The sequence below is a fragment of the Ceratotherium simum genome, chromosome 33 (assembly GCF_057802395.1).
Source record: "Ceratotherium simum simum isolate JZ-2026a chromosome 33, ASM5780239v1, whole genome shotgun sequence".
Taxonomy (NCBI): Eukaryota; Metazoa; Chordata; class Mammalia; order Perissodactyla; family Rhinocerotidae; genus Ceratotherium; species Ceratotherium simum.
In genome coordinates this window covers 10,681,682-10,702,501 of record NC_141932.1, presented here as the reverse complement: position 1 = coordinate 10,702,501, position 20,820 = coordinate 10,681,682, and the positions used below count along the sequence as shown (strand labels likewise).

Here is a 20,820-nt window from a genome sequence, read left to right as displayed (position 1 = left end):
TCTCAGGCCCCTGCTGTAACTTCACTGGCCAGGACAGGCCTCCATCAATGTCCAGAGGCCTGGTGGGCAGGACCCACATCCCTGGACCAGCCTCAGGTGCTGGAAGGAAGCTCCAAGATGGGGCAGGATGTGGAGTCTCCTCCTTGTCTGCTCCCCTCTGGGTGGGTCTCAGGGTCTCTGGGTCGTGAGGTGTCCACCTCTTCTGTGCAGAGGGGAGACAATCTCCAGCCTGCGGTTCCTCTTCTGGGAAAGGCTGAGGTTGCGTGCTCTTCCTCAGCCTACCGTGGGCCTCCCCATGGCCTCGCCTCCCACTCATCTTCCTTTTCTCTTTCCAGACACAAGACAGGGGCCCAGAACTCTCCATCTCAGAGATGCTGCAGCTTCTGCTGCCCCTGCTGTGGGCTGGTGAGTGTGGCGAGGAGAGAGGGAGGGGGTGGGGTGGGGCTGCAGCTGACCCTCATTTCCCCACAGGGTCCCTGGCTCAGGATGGGAGATTCTGGCTGCAAGTGCAGGGGTCTGTGACAGTGCAAGATGGCCTGTGCATCCACGTGCCCTGCATCTTCTCCTACATCCAGAATGGCTGGACTGACTCTACACCAGCTCACGGCTACTGGTTCCGGGAAGGGGCCCATACAAACCAGGATGCTTCTGTGGCCACAAACAACCCAGATCGTAAAATGCAGGAGGAGACCCAGGGCGAATCCACCTCCTCGGCGACCCCCAAACCTATAATTGCTCCCTGGACATCAGAGAAGCCAGGAGGAGGGACAAGGGAAGACACTTTTTTTGGGTGGAGAAAAGAAATATTGCAAGATATTCTTACACATATAACCAGCTCTTCCTGTGTGTGATTGGTAAGGCTGGGGCTCAAGGAGACGCTATAGGAGAAGGCCATGGGGGACCCAGGCAGGGCTGGGAAGGACCCCCTTCCTGTGAGTGGTTTTGGGGTACAGTGTGTCGAGGCTCAGAGGGAGGACCTGGACCAAAGCTTGAGGCTTCTGTCAGGGCTGCACCTCAGAACTTCCCTCCTGATCCCCGTGTCTCCCCATCTCCTCATCAGCCCTGACCCACACAACTGACATCCTCATCCCAGGGACCCTGTAGTCCAGCCATCCCAGGAACCTGACCTGCTCTTTGTGCTCGAGGGCACAACCCCCATCTTTTCCTGGATGTCAGCTGCCCTCACCTCCCTGGGCCCCAGGACCCGTTTCTTCTCAGTGCTTACTCTCACACCACAGCCCTAGGACCACGGCACCAACCTCCCTTATCAGCTGAAGTTCCCTGCAGCTGGTGTGACTGTAGAAAGGACCATCCAGCTCAGTGTCACCTGTGAGTGCTGGGTCAGCATGCCAAGGTCTCTGAGGGGGTGAAAGGCAGAGGAACAGGCTGGGAACGCTTGGTGCTTTTGTTCTGGAGACTTGGCTGAATAGGGGACCTAGAAGGACACAAGTGCTGTGCCTCCTGCATTTCTGTGGCTCCTACGGGTGGAGGATGCCTACATATCTCTCCCCCATTCCTCCCGCTCCCCAAAAGGGGAATCCCCTCTTCTCATCCCAGGTGGTCCCGAGAACCCAGCAATCAATGTCTGTCTGGGGCACAGCACAGGTAGGAAGGAGTCCCCTCCTGGGCTGTAGGAAGTAGGACATCTTCCAGCTCAGGGCAGGGCCGGGTCCCTGCCTCACCCTGGACTCACCCTGCTGACCAGAGACCCCCTTGTGGCTGAACCCAGTGTCCCTCCCATCCTCAGCCCCCATGGCCTCTGTGAGCAGCTGTCCACATCAGCCCCTGACTCCCCTCAGACTTCTCCACCCGACCCTGGCTCCACAAGGAGAACAGGGCAACATTCGCAGGGCAGAGCCAAACTCTCGAGATCCCTCATCATCAGTCTCTTGACAACTCCCCCAGCCTTGTCTTTTTATTTTCCCTAACGAATGTTTATTTGAATACTTTTGAATAGGCAATATATTCACATGGTCAGATATTCCAAATGCACAGCAGAGCCTGTCCTCAGATGCCCAGTCCCCTCCTTGGTAGTGACCAGTGTCCATAGGCTGCCCTGAGCCTTGGTTTGTTCACCTAAAGTGTCTTGGGGGGCCTTTGATGTCAGTAGGACAGACTGTCCTCATTCTTCTCTGTGACTTTGCAGTATTCCATGACCTGGATGGATTCCGATTTTACATGCATCTTCTACTAATGGAAAAATCATGGTATAAGTTTATTCTACCAACAGAAATGATGCAATCAACAATCTTGTATCTGCTTTCACATGTGTGTTTATATTTATGACTGTGTGATAAATTCCTAAAAGCAAAATAGCTGGATTATATGTTCTTTCTATATTGAGAAATATGGACAAGTTCTTCTCCATCGAGGTGGACAAGTTACATTCCCAGCACCGAGGGCTGACGGTGTGTGTTTTCAGCAACCTAGTATGGGTGAAACCTTTGATTTTTGCCAGTAGCAGGTGAAAATCAGTATCTCCATATAGTTTTTTTTAATCTGTATGCATCATTTTATTATTGAGAAAAAATTCGCATAAAATAAAATCAATATTTGAGCCATTTCCAAGTGTACAGTAGGTGGCTTTTAGTACATTCACAATGTTGTACAACCTTCACCACCGTCTAATTCCAACATTTTCTTCACCCCAAAGAGAAACCCTGTGCCCAGGAAGCAGTCACTCTCCATACTTCCCTTCCCCAGCCCTGCAACCACTATCTGCTTTCTGTCTCTATGGATTTGCCTATTCTGGACATTTCATGTAAGTGGCATCACACAAAATGTGGCCTTTTGTGTCTGGCTTCTTTCACTTAACAAAATGTTTTCAAGGTTGATCCATTTAGCATGTATGAGTAATTCTCTCCTTTTTATAAATAATATTCCATTGTATGGATGTAACACATTTTGTTCATCCATTGATCGGTTGATGGACATTTGATTTTGTTTCCACATTTTGACTATTGTGAATAATGCTGCTATAAATATTGGTGTACACACTTTTGTTTGAACATGTGTTTTCAGTTTTCTGGGGTATATACCAAGGAGTAGAATTCCTCGCTCAAATGGTACTTTCTGTACTAAACTTTTGAGGAAATGCCAGACTGCTTTCCACAGTGGCAACTTCATCTTACATTCCTACCAGCAATGTATGAAGGTTGCAATTTCTTTACATCTTTGCCAACATTGTTATTTTTCCTTAAAAAAATTCGTATGTATAGCCTACTAGTGGATGTGAAGAGCCAGCCCTGGTGGTCTAGTGATTAAGATTTGGAGCTGTCATTGCTGCCACCCAGGTTTGTTTTCTGGTCGGGAGGACCACACCACCCATCTTTCAGTTGTCACACTGTGGTGGCTGCATGTTGCTGTGATGCTGAAAGATCTGCCACAGTATTTCATATACCAACAGCGTCACCCATGTGGACAGGTTTCAGCGGAACTTCTAGAATAACACAGACTAGGAAGAAGGACCTGGTCACCCGCTTCCAAAAACTTGGCCATGAAAACATTATGAATCGTAGAGGAACATTGTCTGTTATAGTGCTGGAAGATGAGATGATGGCACTAAAGATCAGGGAGGTTTTGACTTGCATTTATGTAATGCCTAATGATGTTAATTTTTTCATGAACTTATTGGCCATTTGTATATCTTCTTTGTAGAATCTTTTTTCGTGTCCTTTGCCTATTATTTAATTGGTTGTTTGTCTTTTTTGCTGTTGAGTTGTAAAAGTTCTTTATATGTGCTGGATACCACACTCTTATCAGATCTGTGAAGCCACTGACCTGGACAACTAAAAAAGGTTAAAATTATGTTTTACCATAATAATTTTTAAAAATCACTCTAAGATTTAATCAGCCACTTCACCAAAGACAAAAAACAGATGACAAATAAGCACATGGAAACATGCTCAACATCACTTAGGTGATGTCATTAGGAAGTTATAGACTAAAACCAGGATAAGATATACACCTATTAGGATAACTAAAATACTGAAGAAAAAGAAAAAGAAAAAAGAAATCCTGATAATAGCAAATGCTAGTGAGGGTGTGGAGCAGCCAGAACTCACACTCTGCTGGTGGGAACATCACCAACTAGGTGCCTCCAGAAACTCAAAGGTAGCTTTGGAAGAAATTAACTGTTTTTCCAAGTTGTTTCTTTTCCTTTTGTGTGTGAAGGACATGTAACCACCAGCCATCCTGAAACTGACCAAGCCTCCCCGCAAGAGCTATGCCCATGACCTTTGCCTTATTTTTAATGCAAAGATCTCTCCAGGAGGAGCTTAGGCCTCATTATGTGGAAGCATGTTCTCCAACTGAGCCTGTGCAAGCGAATACCCTCCTCTCCCTTTTGAATATTCATTCCCCAACTAAATAAAGTTCCTGCTTCCCTTTGTTCGTGGATGCCATGACTTTGGAAGTGATTCCTCATGGCATCCTATTTGCTGCAAATACACTTTACTTTGTGAGACAAGTTCCACTGGTGTAGAGTCTTATTTGACTCACCAAGAGGTGAGCCCACTTGGTTCCATATCAGGAACACCAACAGTCCAGCCACTTTGAGGAATAGTTCAGCAACTTCATATGAAGTTAAACCTACACTTATCATAGGATGGAGCAATATGACTCCTAGGTGTTTACGCAAGAGAAATAAAAACATATGTTCCCGCCAAACCTGCATGTGAGTCTTTATAGCTTGTTTATTCTGTCACTCCAAAACTGGCAACAACTCAAATGTTCTTCAGCTGGTAAGTGTATACAAAGTCCGGTACATTGAAATAATGGAGTCCTAGCCAGCAAGTAAAAAGAACAAATTATTGATACATACACCTAATAACACGGAAAGCCCTCCCATGCAGTATGCAGGTGAATGAAGTCAGATTTTGAAGACTATGTTTTATCTGATTGCATTCCTAACCACGTTCTGTAAACAGCAAAAGAAGAGGGATGGAGAACAGATCAGCATCTTTTCAGAGGTTCCGGGTGGAAGGAGGATTTGGCTCCCCGGGGACAGTATGAGAGAATGTCTTTGGTAATGGCTTTCTTTGGTATCTTGACTGTGGCTGTGGCTACATCTGTCAAACCTCATAGAATTGTATATAATAAAAAGTGAATCTCACTGTAGCTAAATTTGAAATAAATTGAAAAACAGAATGAGATAACACTACACTCCCACTAGAATCATTAAAATTTAAAAGACTGATAACAACAAGTGGTAAAGAGAGTGTGAAGCACTAGAATTCTGGCTCTTTATAGACAGGAGTGTAAAGGTTAAAACCATTCTGGACAACAATTTGGCAATTTCTACCAAAATTAAAGATGTGGTTACTCCCTGATCTAACAATTCTACTCCTTGTGTGTACTCATCAGGAGGAAGATATGTCCATAAAAAAACTTACTCCTGGGCCGGCCCCATGGCTTAGCGGTTAGGTGCGCACGCTCCGCTGCTGGCGGCCGGGGTTCGGATCCCAGGCGCGCACCGACATGCCACTTGTCCGGACATGCTGAGGCCACGTCCCACATACAGCAACTAGAAGGATGTGCAGCTATGACATACAACTATCTACTGGGGCTTTGGGGGAAAAATAAATAAATAAATTAAAAAAAAAAAAACTTACTCCTTATTGTTGCCAAAAACGGAAAAATCTCAAATGTCTGTCAATATACAAATTAATAAAGATTACAGTATACCCACATAATGGAATACTACTTAGCAGTCAGACATTATGAACTACAGAAATGTGCAACTTGATCCACTTCAAAAATGCTATGCTGAGTGAGAGAATCTAGACACAAATGAATACATTTCTAGGAAAATCTCAAATAGACAAAATTAATTCACCAAGATAGAGAGTTTATCAGTGGTTACCTGAGGAGGAGGTGGGAGTGATGAGCTGCAAGTGGATGTGGGATATCCTTTTGGGGTGGTGGAAACATTCTATCTCTTGACTGTGAAGGTTACAACTGGGCTGTATACATTTCTCAAAATTCATAGAAATGTACATTTAAAATGGGTACATTTTATTTTATGTAAATCATGGAGTTCATTAAAGAAAAACAATGAGAACTCACTGAATCTTCCAGTCCATGAACAGGGTATAAATTTCTTGACTGTGAAACCAATTGTATTGGGGTTTCCATTATGTGTCACATTCTCACTTTTTTAATAACCTAGAACTAGTATTATTTTACTTATTGGAGACTCAATTCCTTATATATCAAATGACAGTGTATAATCTCTATGTTTGTAACATTGAAGGAACAGTTATCTAGATACAACTGTATTTGAAAGATTTTACAGATTGATGGTGGCAAACGCTATTGTGTCACAGGTGTCAAGGATTTCCCACATGCATACGACACAGAGTGAGATGTAAAACCATGCAAGCTGAACCTACAATTTTAGTTGTGGCTGTATATTCCACTCATGTTTTCTAGAAATATTATGCCTTGTTAGCAACCTGTAACTGTGAGAAGAAGATGGTTTACATGACAGGATATGCTAATCTGTATAATGAGGATCTAAAAAAATTCACTCCAATCCACACAACACTGAATGGCAGCATTCAGGGAAAAGAAGTTTCCTCTGCCCTGTCTCCTGGAACATGTGCTCTCCCTTTTGTTTACATGAAGCTGCTGCAAGGTTTTTATTTGGTAGATGCCATTGAAACCTTGCAAATCAGCATACGATAAATAAAAAGGAAAATCCTATACTTATTTTTTAGAAAATACCCAGTATGTTTCCAGGATACACAGCAAACTCACCAATGACTGTAGCTCTAGAGCCTGACAGTACTGAGTGTTTGGGGAGGAAGTGACGCCACTGGGTGGGGAGCATCTCACAGGCATGGACCAGGTTGGTCGTCTCTCTTCTTGTCTCCAGCCTCCCCAACACAGAGATGCTCACCAAGTGTTTCGAGAATGGATGAATGAATGGCTGCTGCCCTCACCTCACCTGGGATCCCTTCTTTTCTTCTGCCCCAGAAGCTTATACAGACCCTAAAGAATCCTACACCTGGCAGGGCCGACCACCTGAGCTCTAGATGAGGCTGTGACCTTCCAGGGTCAGGCAGGAGCTGACCAGCTCCCTGAGGGCTCAGAAGCACCTCAGATGGGAGGCACTTACTGACTCAACAAGTCCCACACCTCAGATGTCCTCAGAGGTCCTGGTGCAGGCTACCGTGCTGGAGAGAAGCTGTGAGGTGGGGTCAGGACACAGGGTCTGCTCTTTGTCTGCTCCCCTCTGGGGAGGTCGGGGTGTCTGGGCCGTGGACTGTCCTCCAGCTCTGTGCAGAGGGGGACAAACCCCAGTCTGCAACTCCTCTTTTGTGAAAGATTGAGTTTGCATGCTCCTCCCCAGCTTCCCGTGGATCTCCTCCAGCCTCCCTTCCCCCTTGCCTTTCTATTGTCTCTTCAGAAACAGGACAGACATCCAGAATCCTCTGTCTCAGAGATGCTGCCCCTGCTGCTGCCCCTGCTGTGCACAGGTGAGTAGGCTGAGCTGAGAAGGGACAGGCAGGGTGGGGACTGTGGGTGACCCTTCTTTCCCTGCATGGACCTAGGCTCAGGGTGGGGGACTTTGGCTGCAAGTTCAGGAGTCTGTGACAGTGCAGAAGGGCCTTGGGTCTCTGTGCCCTGCACCTTCTCCCACCACAGGGACTACTGGACCGACTCTACCCCAGCGCACAGCTACTGGTTCTGAAGAAAACATGGAAATGGTTCATGTAAATGCCAGGAGCACGGATACTTTTAGGGGGGATACACAGAGTGTTGTGATCAGAGATACCTACAAAGGGGACATCTGGAGAGTGGTCGTTAGTGTTTTATTATTTGATCTGTGTCGGGTTTGCACTAGTTTTTCTTCCAAACCATTTGTCTAATGTCACCCTTATGGTTGTACGTGTTTTTTTTCCTTTTTTTTTGGTGCAGAAGATTTGCCCTGAGCTAACATCTATTGCCAATCCTCCTCTTTTTTTGCTGAGGAAGATTGACCCTGGGCTAACATCCATGCCCATCTTCCTCTACTTTATATGTGGTACACCTGCCACAGTATGGCTTGGTAAGCTGTGTATGGGTCTGCCCCCGGCATCTGAACCTGCAAACCCCAGGCCACTGAAGCAGAGCTCTCAAACTTAACCACTACACCACCGGGCTGGCCCCATGGTTATACACTTCGTATGTGTGTATATATATTTATATATATCACAGTAAAATTTGTAGTAAAAGTCTGGCAAGAGAAGAGAATTTTGATGCTCTGACACTCAATGTCACTGAAATGGTGACAATTTACAGTGCTTTTCCCCCATGGAGCTCAATATTCATAAATGAGAGAATAATTTTTTTAAAAGTTCAAGAAATACTCAGCTTTATCTACCAGATAAAAAAAGACGAATTAGTATGATAGATTTGATTGCATCAAAATGAAGGTTTCCATCAAGTGGAGGACAACCTAGACATATTTAATTGAGAAATGACAGAACAGGAGAAATCATTTCCTTCATTTAAGCTCAGAAGAATTTTTCAACCAGAATGTACGAAAACTTCCACAAATCAACAAGAAAAAGGAAAAGAAGCCAACATAAAAATAAACAAAGGCGATGAATGTTTATGTCTCAAATGTGGAATCATGAATGGAAACAAGTCCACTTTGAGATGGTCAAACTCACTGGTAGTTCAAAAAAATCAACCCATTTACAATTGCAACAAAAAGAATAAAATACCTAGGAATAAACTTAACCAAAGAGGTGAAAGATCTGTACACCGAAAACTATAAAACATTTCTGAAAGAAATTGAAGAAGACACAAAGAAATGGAAAGATATTCCGTGCTCTTGGATTGGAAGAATTAACATAGTTAAGATGTCCATACTTCCTAAAGCCATCTATAGATTCAATGCAATCCCTATCAAAGTTCCAACAACATTTTTCACAGAAATAGAACAAAGAATCCTAAAATTCATATGGAACAACAAAAGACCCCGAATAGCTAAAGGAATCCTGAGAAAAAAGAACAAAGCTGGAGGTATCACACTCCCTGATTTCAAAATATACTACAAAGCTATAGTAACCAAAACAGCATGGTACTGGCCCAAAAACAGACACACAGATCAATGGAATAGAATCGAAAGCCCGGAAATAAACCCACACATCTATGGACAGCTAATCTTTGACAAAGGAGCCAAGAACATACAATGGGGAAAAGAAAGTCTCTTCAACAAATGGTGTTGGGAAAACTGGATAGCCATATGCAAAAAAATGAAAGTAGACCCTTACCTTACACCATACACAAAAATTAACTCCAAATGGATTAAAGACTTGAATGTAAGACCTGAAACTGTGAAAGTTCTAGAAGAAAACATAGGCAGTACGCTCTTCCACATCAGTCTTAGCAACATCTTTTCAAACACCACATCTGACCGGGCAAGAGAAACAATAGAAAAAATAAACAAATGGGACTACATCAAACTAAAAAGCTTCTGCACAGCAAAGGACACCATCAACAAAACGAAAAGACAACCTAACAATTGGGAGAAGATATTTGCAAACCATACATCTGATAAGGGCTTAATCTCCAAAATATATAAAGACCTCATGCATCTCAACACCAAAAATCTACCAACCCAATTAAAAAATGGGCAAAAGACCTGAACAGACATTTCTCCAAAGAAGATATACAGATGGCCAACAGACACATGAAAAGATGTTCAAAATCACTAACTATCAGGGAAATGCAAATCAAAACTACAATGAGATATCACCTCACGCCCGTCAGAATGGCTATAATTAACAAGACAGGAAACAACATGTGTTGGAGAGGATGTGGAGAGAAGGGAACTCTCATACACTGCTGGTGGGAGTGCAAACTGGTGCAGCCACTATGGAAAACAGTATGGAGATTCCTCAAAAAATCAACGATAGAACTACCATATGATCCAGCTATTCCACTGTTGGGTATTTATCCAAAGAACTTGAAAACACCAATTTGCAAAGGTACATGCACCACTGTGTTCATTGCAGCCTTATTCACGATAGCCAAGACTTGGAAGCAACCTAAGTGCCCATCAAGGGATGAATGGATAAAGAAGCTGTGGTATATATACACAATGGAATACTACTCAGCCATAAGAAACGACGAAATCCAGCCATTTGTGACAACATGGATGGACATTGAGGGTATAATGCAAAGTGAAATAAGTCAGAGGGAGAAGGCCAAATACCGTATGATTTCCTTCATTAAGTAGTAGATAATAACAACAATAAACAAACACATAGGGACAGAGATTGGATTGGTGGTTACCAGAGGGGAAGGGGGGAGGGAGGAGGGTGAAAGGGATAATTCGGTACATGTGTGTGGTGATGGGTTGTAATTAGTATTTTGGTGGTGAACATGATGTAGTCCATGCAGAAATAGAAGTACAATGATGTACACCTGAAATTTTTGCAATGTTATAAACCAATGTTACTGCAATAAACAAAAAATTAAAAAAAAAAAAAAAGAAATTTGCCAATTACTACTACTAGTAGTAATGCAGACTGGGAATGAAAAGATATTGAAAGAATGGTGAACTTTTTCTAGTGGCATTGTCATGCTAGAAGAAATATTAATATACATCATAACGGCAAAATCAGCCAGCTGATATTTTTATTCTCAGAAACTGCATTATTGATAATATTTTAGTATACAGGGCTATTGTACAATTTTTACTTTGTAAACATGACTGTGGTTTTGTATTTGTGCTTACTATAGAGGTTGGACTAAAGTACAGTGTAATAAATCTATACCTGATCAAAAAAAAAAAAAATCAACCAGAAACGAGATACTACTCCACATTTCTCAGACCAGAAAATCAAGAAGGCAGATAACAGCGAGTGTGACAGAGATGTGAGGAAGTAGAAGCTCATACTCCAAGGATGGGAGTGTAGACTCTCACAGCATTTTGGGAGCTGGCAAAACTCTATTTCATGAACTGACTCTATTTGCTTTGTGATAAATCACTGAGCTGCACACTTAGCCGTTTGTATCTTCTTCTATATGTTTTACACTTTAGAATAAAAAAAGTTTTAGAAGTAGCCATAAAAATATGCATACCATATGATGCCATTTACTTAAAGGTCAAAAATAGTAAATCCTAAACTTTGAAATTTAAGGATGCATATCTTGTGGGCAAAATGTCTTATTCCCTAAAGTAAATAATAGAGATGAGATTAATATCTTTAGAGAAGTTGTTAAGGAAAACTCCAAGGTCTCTCTGTATAAACCCTTTGAATAGAAAATTCACAAAAGATTACAGATAATAATAAAAAAATAGATGGGAAATGTTATTTATAATCAATCACATCGATGCAAAGTAAAGAAAGAATATAATACTATTTCTGTAATCTTGAATTAGCAAAAGTGAAAAAAGTCAGACATACCAGGCACTCGCATGTGCCGTTGGGAGATTTAAATTAGTGGGGCACTTTTGGTAAATGTCGTGCTGGCTTCAAATGAAATTGGAGGAATCATCACCAGTCCCCACAAGTTGCATCAATTAGAAATACATTTTGGGGCCAGCCCGGTGGTGCAAGCGGTTACACGCATGCGCTCCGCTGTGGCGGCCCGGGGTTCGCCGGTTTGGATCCTGGGCGCGCACTGACGCACTGCTTGGCAAGCCATGCTGTGGCGGAGTTCCATATAAAGTGGAGGAAGATGGGCATGGATGTTAGCCCACGGACAGTCTTCCTCAGCAAAAAAAGAGGAGGATTGGCAAATGTTAGCACAGGGCTGATCTCCTCACACACACAAAAATAAAACAAATAAAACACATTGCTCTTAGGGCCGACCCAGTGGCGCAAGCGGTTAATTGCACGCAGTCCGCTGCGGCGGCCCGCGGTTCACCGGTTCGGATCCCCAGCGCGCACTGACGCACCGCTTAGTAAGCCATGCTGTGGTGGCATCCCACATAAAGTGGAGGAAGATGGGCATGGATGTTAGCCCATGGTCAGTCTTCCTCAACAAAAAGAGGAGGATTGGCAGATGTTAGCTCAGGGCCGATCTTCCTCACAAAAAAAAAAAAACCTTAAAAAAAAGAAATATTTTTTGCTCTAAGTTACAAAAAGGCTGACTTGCAAGAACTTTAACAGATAGGGCTTTATTTTTCTCACATTAAAAAAAGTCTAGAGATGGGCTGCTGCTGGCTTTAATTCAGCGGCTTGGCAGAGCCCACTGGACATTCCAAAGAAGGAGGAGGGGTACAGGGGAAGCCCAGCCCCCAGACTAGAAGGTCGGCCCCTCCCTGATTTTCTCCCTCCTGGCGGTTCATTACCTCTGACTCAGCTGCTTTCCTGACCAGAGGCCCAGATCCTGTTCCTGTCTATTTAGCCCTCTCCGAAGAGCCCAGTTATTCCTAAACTCGGGACCTGATTCTGCTTCAGCACCACGGACAACGCCACCCCTACTTTCTGGGGCTCCCCAAGGACCAGACTGTGTCTTGGCTGAAAAGAGCGCCCCTCACCCTGTGGGCTGACCCTGATGGGAGAACTGGGAGAGGCTTGGGGACTGGATATGAACAGGGTAAGGGCCTCAAAATCTAGGTCGGCCCTTCTCAGACTGCTTGCCACCCCCAAGAAATAGGGTCTTAAATTCCAAGAGAGGGACTTCTCCCATGCCCTTGGTTTCTTGCCTCTCAGGGGAGACTCCCTCTCTAATCTCTTAAAAAAATCCCTCCCTGTTTGGGGAAGGCCTCCATCTCCCCTCTTCCCCCTCTTACAGACAGGAAGGGCCTGTCTCCCCAACACGCTTATATCTCTGTCTCTCTATCTGTCTCTCTCCCTCTCGCTCTCTCTCCTCCACCCTCTGCCTCTCTTCTCTTTCTCTCACTCATTTTCTAGCTGGCACCCAAATGGAGCTCTGGAGGACAGAAAACAAGACTCATGGTCCATAACTGTCTCTAGCTCTGTGCCACAGCCTGAATGATTTTTTAAAAATATGCCTTGGGCGGGCCCCGTGGCTGAGCGGTTAAGTGTGCGCCCTCCGCTCCTGGCGGCTCGGGTTCGGATCCCAGGCGCACACCGATGTCCCGCTTCTCCGGCCGTGCTGAGGCCACGTCCCACATACAGCAACTAGAAGGATGTGCAACTATGACATACAACTATCTACTGGGGCTTTGGGGAAAAAAAGGAGGAGGATTGACAATAGATGTTAGCTCAGAGCTGGTCTTCCTCAGCAAAAAGAGGAGGATTAGCGTGGATGTGAGCTCAGGGCTGATCTTCCTCACACACACAAAAATATATATGCCTCAATGTCTGTCTGATAAATGAAGGAATGAAACATCAGGAGGCTGACTGAAGCATTGTCTTTGGAAGTGATGGAAGACATTCAAAGTGTTAGGCACACGAGGGAGCTTGCTGATATTGCAGAAAGAGTTCTGTGACATGCGAGATGGATCACTGTCACTGGGAGACCTAGAGGCTACAAGAGGGAAATAAGTAAGGAGAGGGGAATTAAGTGGTCACCTCATGGAGGAGATTTGTAGAGGCTGGAGGAGCTGTGGAGAAGATGGGCAGAGATATTCTGTACATGTATGTGCAGTGCTCACAGGAAATGTGAGGAGGAACAAAGACCCAGTCACAAGTTCTGTCTCACCCTGAACCCAAACAGCTCACCCAAGTCTGGCACTGGAGTCAGTGCTCCAGGCTCAGTCCCAGCCTCTGTCCATACGGTCTCTCCATGCAGAAGAATTCAAGAGTTCACCTAATGCTTCCTGAGGCCTCTGGGGAGCTCCAGCCCTGGAGTGGGTCCCACACAGAGAGGACTCGGTCCCAGGAGAGTCTTGGTCTCTCACTCCTCTGTCCCCATGAGGGAGGCTCCAAGAAACCTATCTGGGGAAAATAGACCCCAAACTCCACATCTCTCTTGAGGGAAGTGGGGGTTAGTCTTTAGGAACTGAGAGGCAGTTTTTGAGGGTACAGGAGGGAGGAAGAGTCCATCCTGTTGTGGTCCCAGGAGAGAAGAGCTCAGCTTTCACTTCCCCTGAAGTGGCCCAAGGGAGAGAGGGATATTCTAGTTGAAGGAGAGCTTTGGGGCAGAAACCAAACGTTTCAATCAGAAAGAGCCCCCAGCTCACTGGCCACCCAACAGTCTTCCCCCACCTCCCAACTCGGAGAGGCTCATCAGATGGTATAAAGGGAATCTAGACAATCTTCTGCAGCCCAGAGATGCAGCTGCTGCTGCAGCCACAACTGTGAGGGCAACAGGTCTGAGGACGAGATTTCTGGCTGAGGCTGCAGTCAGAGACTCTCTTTCCTGCAGTGGACCCTAGGGGATGCTGCAGGTACAGTCTGTAACTTTTAGTCAGTGATGGAGAAGGAGGGCCTGCCTGTGCATCCTATCCCATTCTCCAATCCAGCCCATGGATTTTTCTGGACAGACTTTAGCCCAATCGACTCACCTTCAGATCCTAGAGGTGGCCAACAGACACCATAATCCCCCTCAGGCCAGAGACCCTATCAAATCTGGAAGAGAGAATCTGGGGCTGACTCAACCTCCTTGGGACCCACGGGCCCAAAGTTGCTCTCTGAGCATCAGATTTTCCAAGATGGGGGAAAGTGGGAAGACTATAGGATAGAGAAATATTTTGTGAAATATGACTCTCAATATATGGCACTGTCTCTGAAGGTGACAAGAAGCCAAGGGTCCCCAGGAGAGAATCCCAGAGACAGGAACACATCTGCTCCTTATCTGGAGGGTAGGGGAGGTGATCAGGACCATGGGGCTGAGAGATGTGTGGCCGATGTTGAGGTTACCCCCGGGATCACACTCTGGGGTCTGAGTCTTTTTCTCCTCTCCAGCTTGTACCAGATACCTCAAATCTATATCCCATTCACTCGAAGTTCAACCATCTTGGAGTCTAAACAGCACTATGTCAGCGGCTTGTGTAAGAGGATACGTCTCTCGCCCAAGGTCCCAAGCCCTCCTCCAATTCCTAAGTCCTCACCCATATGTTAGGTTCCCAAGGTCATGACACAGCCCTACATGCCAGGTGACCTTCCTAGGAGGTGGTAGGTCTGTGGATAGAACCATCGGAGGAGTTCAGCCCATAGAAGAAAACCTATATGTGATTTTTCAGGCCTGATGATAGGCAAATAGAAAGGCTTTCCCTAGCTGTCCTCATGGGAAGCCGCCCTCCCTGCACTCTTGAGTCTGGGAGCTGAGCACATGGGACCTGCTTCCCCAGTAGAGACAACCATGCACCAGCCCAGGAGGCAGGACTTGGGGGCACTCGTCCTTCCTTGGTGCCTCACTTGGGCAAGCCCCTTGCCTGTCTGAGCTTCAGGGTTCACCTGCCACATGCAGAAATGGGCCTGGATGATCTCAAATGGGCAGTCACGCTGATTCCGTGAGTCTGAAGTTTCCTCTTCTGGGCATGTGGCCCTTTCTTCGTACCACAGGCTTCCTGTCTCAGCTTCCTCTCACATCCCATATCTGCAGCTTTCTCTTCTCTCTCAGAGAGACCCCAGAAGGTGGACCGTCCCAGGGCAAGAGGAGATAATGCCACTGCAGCTGCTTCTGCTGCCTCTGCTATGGGGAGGTGAGTGGTCGAGGGGAGAGGGGACCCCACTCTGGGGAGGCAGCTGAGCTCCAGGCTGTGGTTCTCTCTCTCCCCAGTGCCCACGGCTCAGGATCAGAGCTACCAGCTGGAACTACCGGAGTCTGTGACAGTGCAGGAGGGCCTGTGTGTCCTCGTGCCCTGCAAATTTTCCTATCCCAGGACCACCTTCGGAATCCTCCATGTGTTTTGGTTCAGGAAAGGGGAGGATGGAAACCATGATCTTCTAGTGGCCACAAACAAACCAAAACAGAAGCTGCAGGAGAACACCCAGGGCCGGTTCTTCCTCCTCGGAGACCCCCAGGCCCACGACTGCTCCCTGAGCATCAGAGACGTCAACATGGGGGACAGTGGGACGTACTTCTTTCGAATGGAGAAATACTTCAGGAAACACTCGTATCTAGATAAGATGCTCTCTCTGCATGTGACAGGTATGGTGGGGGCCCAGGGAAAAGCCCCAGAGTGTGGGGCATGGGAAATAGAAAAATGAAGGTTCTGTTCCTCCTGAGGGTGGGGTGGGGTGGGGACAGTCTTGAAAAGACACTGGGGCAGGCTGAAATCACACCAAGGGGCCCCAACCTCCTCTCTTTCTTCACCAGCCCTGACCCACAGGCCCGACATCCTTAGTTCAGGGCTCCTGGAGTCTGGCCGCCCCGGGAACCTGACCTGCTCTGTGCCTTGGGCCTGTGAGCAGGGCACGCCCCCCATCTTCTCCTGGACGTCAGCTGCCCTCACCTCCCTGGGCCCCAGATCCCACCTCTCCTCAGTGCTCACCCTCACCCCACGGCCCCAGGACCATGGAACCAACCTCACCTGTCAGGTGAATTTCCCTGCAGCTGGTGTGACCGTGGAAAGGACCATCCAGCTCAACGTCTCCTGTGAGTGCTGGGCCCAGGTCCCCGAGGGAGCAGGAAGGCCAGGCTGTGGAGACTTTTTCTTTTATCCTGGAGGCCTGGCTGAGTAGAGGACCTAGACGGACAGAAGACCTGTCCCTTCTGCATTTCTGTGGCCCCTGGGGGTTGAGGGATGCCTACATTAATCTCATCCCACCCTCCCACTGAAGGGGGCATCCCCTCTTCTCATCCTAGGTGCTCCAGAGAACCCAGCTATCAATGTCTGCCTAGAGGACAGCACAGGTAGGAAGGAGCCCCCCAGGAGATATAGGAAACAGGATCTCTTCTGGCTCACGACCAGCCTGGCTCCCAACGTGGTGACCAGAGACCCCCTTGTGTGTTAACCCAGTGACCACTCCCGTCCTCAGCCCCCTGGCCTCTGTGAGCAGCTGTCCCCAGTATCCCCTCACTTTCCTCAGATTTCTCCACCACCCTCTCAGCTCCACAAGGAGAACAGGGCAGCATTCACACGACAGAGCCTGCCTCTCCATATCCCTTACCACCAGTCTCCTGATGACCCCTCCAGCCTCATCTTTTTATTTTCCACTAACAGTTTGTAAGTTACATATTTTTGGACAGGCAATATATTCACCTGGCCAAAACTTCAAAATGCACAGCAGAGTCTGTCCTCAGATGCCCAGTCCCCTCCCAGGAAGCGACCAGTGTCCATAGGCTGCTCTGGGCCTTGGTTTCTTCACCTAAAGGACCTCAGGTGTCATTTGATGTCAGTAGTACAGACTGTCATTCTTCTCGGTGACTGTGGAGTATTCTACGGCTGGATGGATTTTGATTCTGTACATATGTTCTACTAGTGGAAAAATCGTGGCATTAAGTTATTCTACTAACAGAAATGCTGCAATCAGTGATCTCGTATCTCCTTTCACACGTGTGTGTACATATATGACTGTGGGACAAACTGCTAAAAGCAAAATGGCTGGATCATGTATTCTTTCTATATTGAGAAATATGGCCACGTTGTTCTCCATCGAGGGTGGACAAGTTGACATTCCCAGAATCGAGGGCTGAAAGTGTGTGTTTTCAGCAAACCAGTATGGGGTGAAAGTTTTGGATTTTTGCCAGTAAGGTGAAAATCATTAACTCCATATACTTTTTTTATTTATATGCATTATTTTATTATTGAGGAAAAATTCACTAAAAGTATAATCACTACTTGAGCCCTTTTCGAGTGTACAATAGTTGGCTTTTAGCACATTCACAGTGTTGCCCAACCATCACCAGTATCTAATTCCATCCATCCAACATTTTCATCCCCCAAAGAGAAACCCTGTGGGCATGAAACAGTCACTCCCCTTGCTCCCCTCCTCCAGCCCCTGCAACCACTACTCTGCTTTCTGTCTCTATGGATTTGCCTTTTCTGGATGTTTCTGTAAGTGACATCATGCAAAATATGGCCTTTTGTGTCTTACTTCTTTCACTTCACAAAACGTATTCAAGTTTGATCCATATAGCATGTATCAGTAATTCTTTCTTTTTTTGTCTGAATAATATTTTACTGTATTGATGTACCTCCTTTTGTTCATCCATTGAGTAGTTGATGGACATTTAGGTTGTTTCCACTTTTTGGCTATTATGAATCATTCTGCAATAAACACTGGTGTACACACTTTTGTTCAAACATATGTTTTCAGTTTTCTTGGGCGTATACCTACCTAGGAGTGGAATTGCTAGGTCACAGGGTAATGCGATGTTTAACTTTTTAAGGAAATGCCAGAATCTTTTCCTCAGCGGCAACACCATTTTACATTCCCACCAGCAATGTATGAGGGTTCCAATTTCTCCACGCCCTTACCAACATTGTTATTTTCCTTTTTATAAAAAAAAAATATAGGGCCGGCCCCATGGCTTAGCGGTTAAGTGCACGTGCTCCGCTGCTGGTGGCCCGGGTTCGGATCCCAGGCGCGCACTGACACACCGCTTGTCCAGCCATGCAGAGGCCGTGTCCCACATACAGCAACTAGAATGATGTGCAGCTATGACATACAGCTATCTACTGGGGCTTTGGGGGAAAAAAATAAAATAAATAAAAAAATTAAAATTAAAAAATATTAAAAAAGTATATAGCCTGCTAGTGGGTGTGAAGGGATATTCCATCCTGGGTTTGATTTGCATTTACATAATGACTCATGATGTCCTTAACTTTTTTTGTGGACTTATTGGCCATTTGTAAAACTTCTTTGAAGAATTTTTTTCAAGTTCTTTGCTAATTTTTCAATTAAGTAGTTTGACTTTTTGTTGTTGAGCTGTAACAGTTCTGTATACATGCTGAATACTACAACCTTATCAAATCTATGATTTCCAAATATTTTCTATCATTAAATGGGTTGGCTTTTCACTTTCTCAGTAGTGTCAATTGATGAGCAAAAGTTTTTCATTTTTTTTATTGAGGTAACATTGGTTTATAATATTATATAAATTTCAGGTGTACATTGTCCTATTTCGATTTCTGTGTAGACATCATGTTCACCACCCAAAGACTAACCACCATCCATCACCATACACATGTGCCCTATTACCCCTTTTGCCCTCCTCTCTCCCCCCTTCACCTCCTGTAACCATAAATCTAATCTCCGTATCAATGTATTTGTTTGCTGTTGTTGTTTTTATCTTCCACTTATGAGTGAAACCATATGGTATTTGACTCTCTCAGTCTGACCTATTTCACTTAGCATAATACTCTCAAGGTCCATCCATGTTGTCACAAATGGAAAGATTTCATCCTTTTTTACGGCTGAGCAGTAATCCATTGTGTATATATACCGCATCTTCTTTATCCATCCATCAGTTGTTGGGCAATTGAGTTCCTTCCGTGCCTTGGCTAATGTGAACAATGCCACAATGAACATAAAAATGCATAAATCTCCTTGAATTGTTGATTTCAAGTTATTTGGATAAATACCAAGTAGTGGATAGCTGGATCTTACAGTACTATTTTTAATTTTTTGAGGGATCTTCATACTGTTTTCCATAGTGGCTGCACTAGTTTGCACTCTCACCAGCAATGTATGCGAGTTCCCTTTTCTCCACATTGTCTCCAACACTTGTTATTTCTTGTCTTGTCAATTATAGCCATTCTGACGGGAGTGAGGTGATATCTCATTGTAGTTTTGATTTGCATTTCCCTCATAATTAGTGATGTTGAACATCGTTTCACTTGCCTATTGGTTATCTGTTTATCTTCTTTGGAAAAATGTCTGTTCAGATCATTTGCCTATTTTTAATTGGGTTGTTTCTTTTTTTGTTGTTGAGTTATATGAGTTCTTTTTATATTTTGGATATTAATACCTTATCCAATAGATGATTTGCAAATATCTTCTCAATTGTTAAGTTGCCTTCTCATGTTCCTGATGGTTTCTTTTGCTGTGCAGAAGCTTTTTAGTTTGATGTAGTCCCATTTGCTTATTTTTTCTTTTGTTTCCTTTGCCTGGAGGGACAAGGTGTTGAAAAAGATACTGCTAAGACCAATTTTGAAGAGCATAATGCCTATGTGTCCTCATAGGGGTTTTATGGTTTCAGGTATTGCACTCAAGTCTTGAGTAGATTTTGAGTTCATTTTTGTGTATAGTGTAATATAATGGTCTACTTCCATTCTTTTGCATGTGGCTGTCCAATTGTCCTAACATCATTTATTGAGGAGACTTTTCTTTCTCTATTATATGTTCTTGGTTCCCTTGTCAAAAACTAGCTGTCCATAGATGTGTGGGTTTATTTCTTGGTCTCGATTCTGTTCCATTGATCTGTGTGCCTATTTTGGAGCCATATCATGTTGTTGATTATTATAAAGAAGATTTTAAATTTGATAAAGTCGAACTTACACATTTTTTTCTCTGTCAAACTGCTGGAAGGTCAGAACGTGGGGTGGGGTGAGGCCCAGCATAGGTGGTTCCACATCCAGTAATGCAGGAGGGCCTGGAGAACCAATGTCCAGAGTCCTACAGGGAGCAGAAGGACACAGGATTGTGGTGGGGCAGGTGAATCTGTCTTTGTCCACTTTACTGCAGGGAGATCAGGGCCTGCGGCAGAGGTGGTTCTGGTGACCATCGGGGAAGTGGCTGTGAAGACCCTGCTTCTCCTCTTCTGCCTCATCTTCCTCATGTGAGCATTGTCCCAGGGCAAGGGGAGTTGTTGGGAGTGTGAAGGGAATGTGGCTGAGTCCCAGAACCAGTGGTGGAGGGGCCCAAAGTGTCAGGGGTCAGAGCAGGCAGGAGGCTGATGGGGGTGGGGTGGGGGTGAGGGAACCACAAGGATAGCCATCATGCCCATTGGCTGAGTGTCCAGGATGGGAGGTACCTGTGTCCTCAAGACACAAGTACTGTGGAGCCAGACCTG

At 45.2% G+C, this 20,820-nt stretch overlaps 1 protein-coding gene across 1 annotated transcript; it reads left to right on the top strand.

Moving 5' to 3' along the window:
• The first annotated feature begins 371 nt into the window (after nt 1–371).
• On the top strand, nt 372–20,590 carry LOC101403205 (myeloid cell surface antigen CD33-like). The gene is made up of 7 exons (XM_087421904.1): nt 372–405; nt 472–672; nt 14,724–14,728; nt 15,837–16,011; nt 16,180–16,458; nt 16,669–16,716; nt 20,493–20,590. Exons 1-7 carry the CDS (start codon nt 372–374, stop codon nt 20,588–20,590), a joined length of 840 nt encoding a protein of 279 aa, XP_087278030.1.
• Nucleotides 20,591–20,820: the final 230 nt, after the last annotated feature.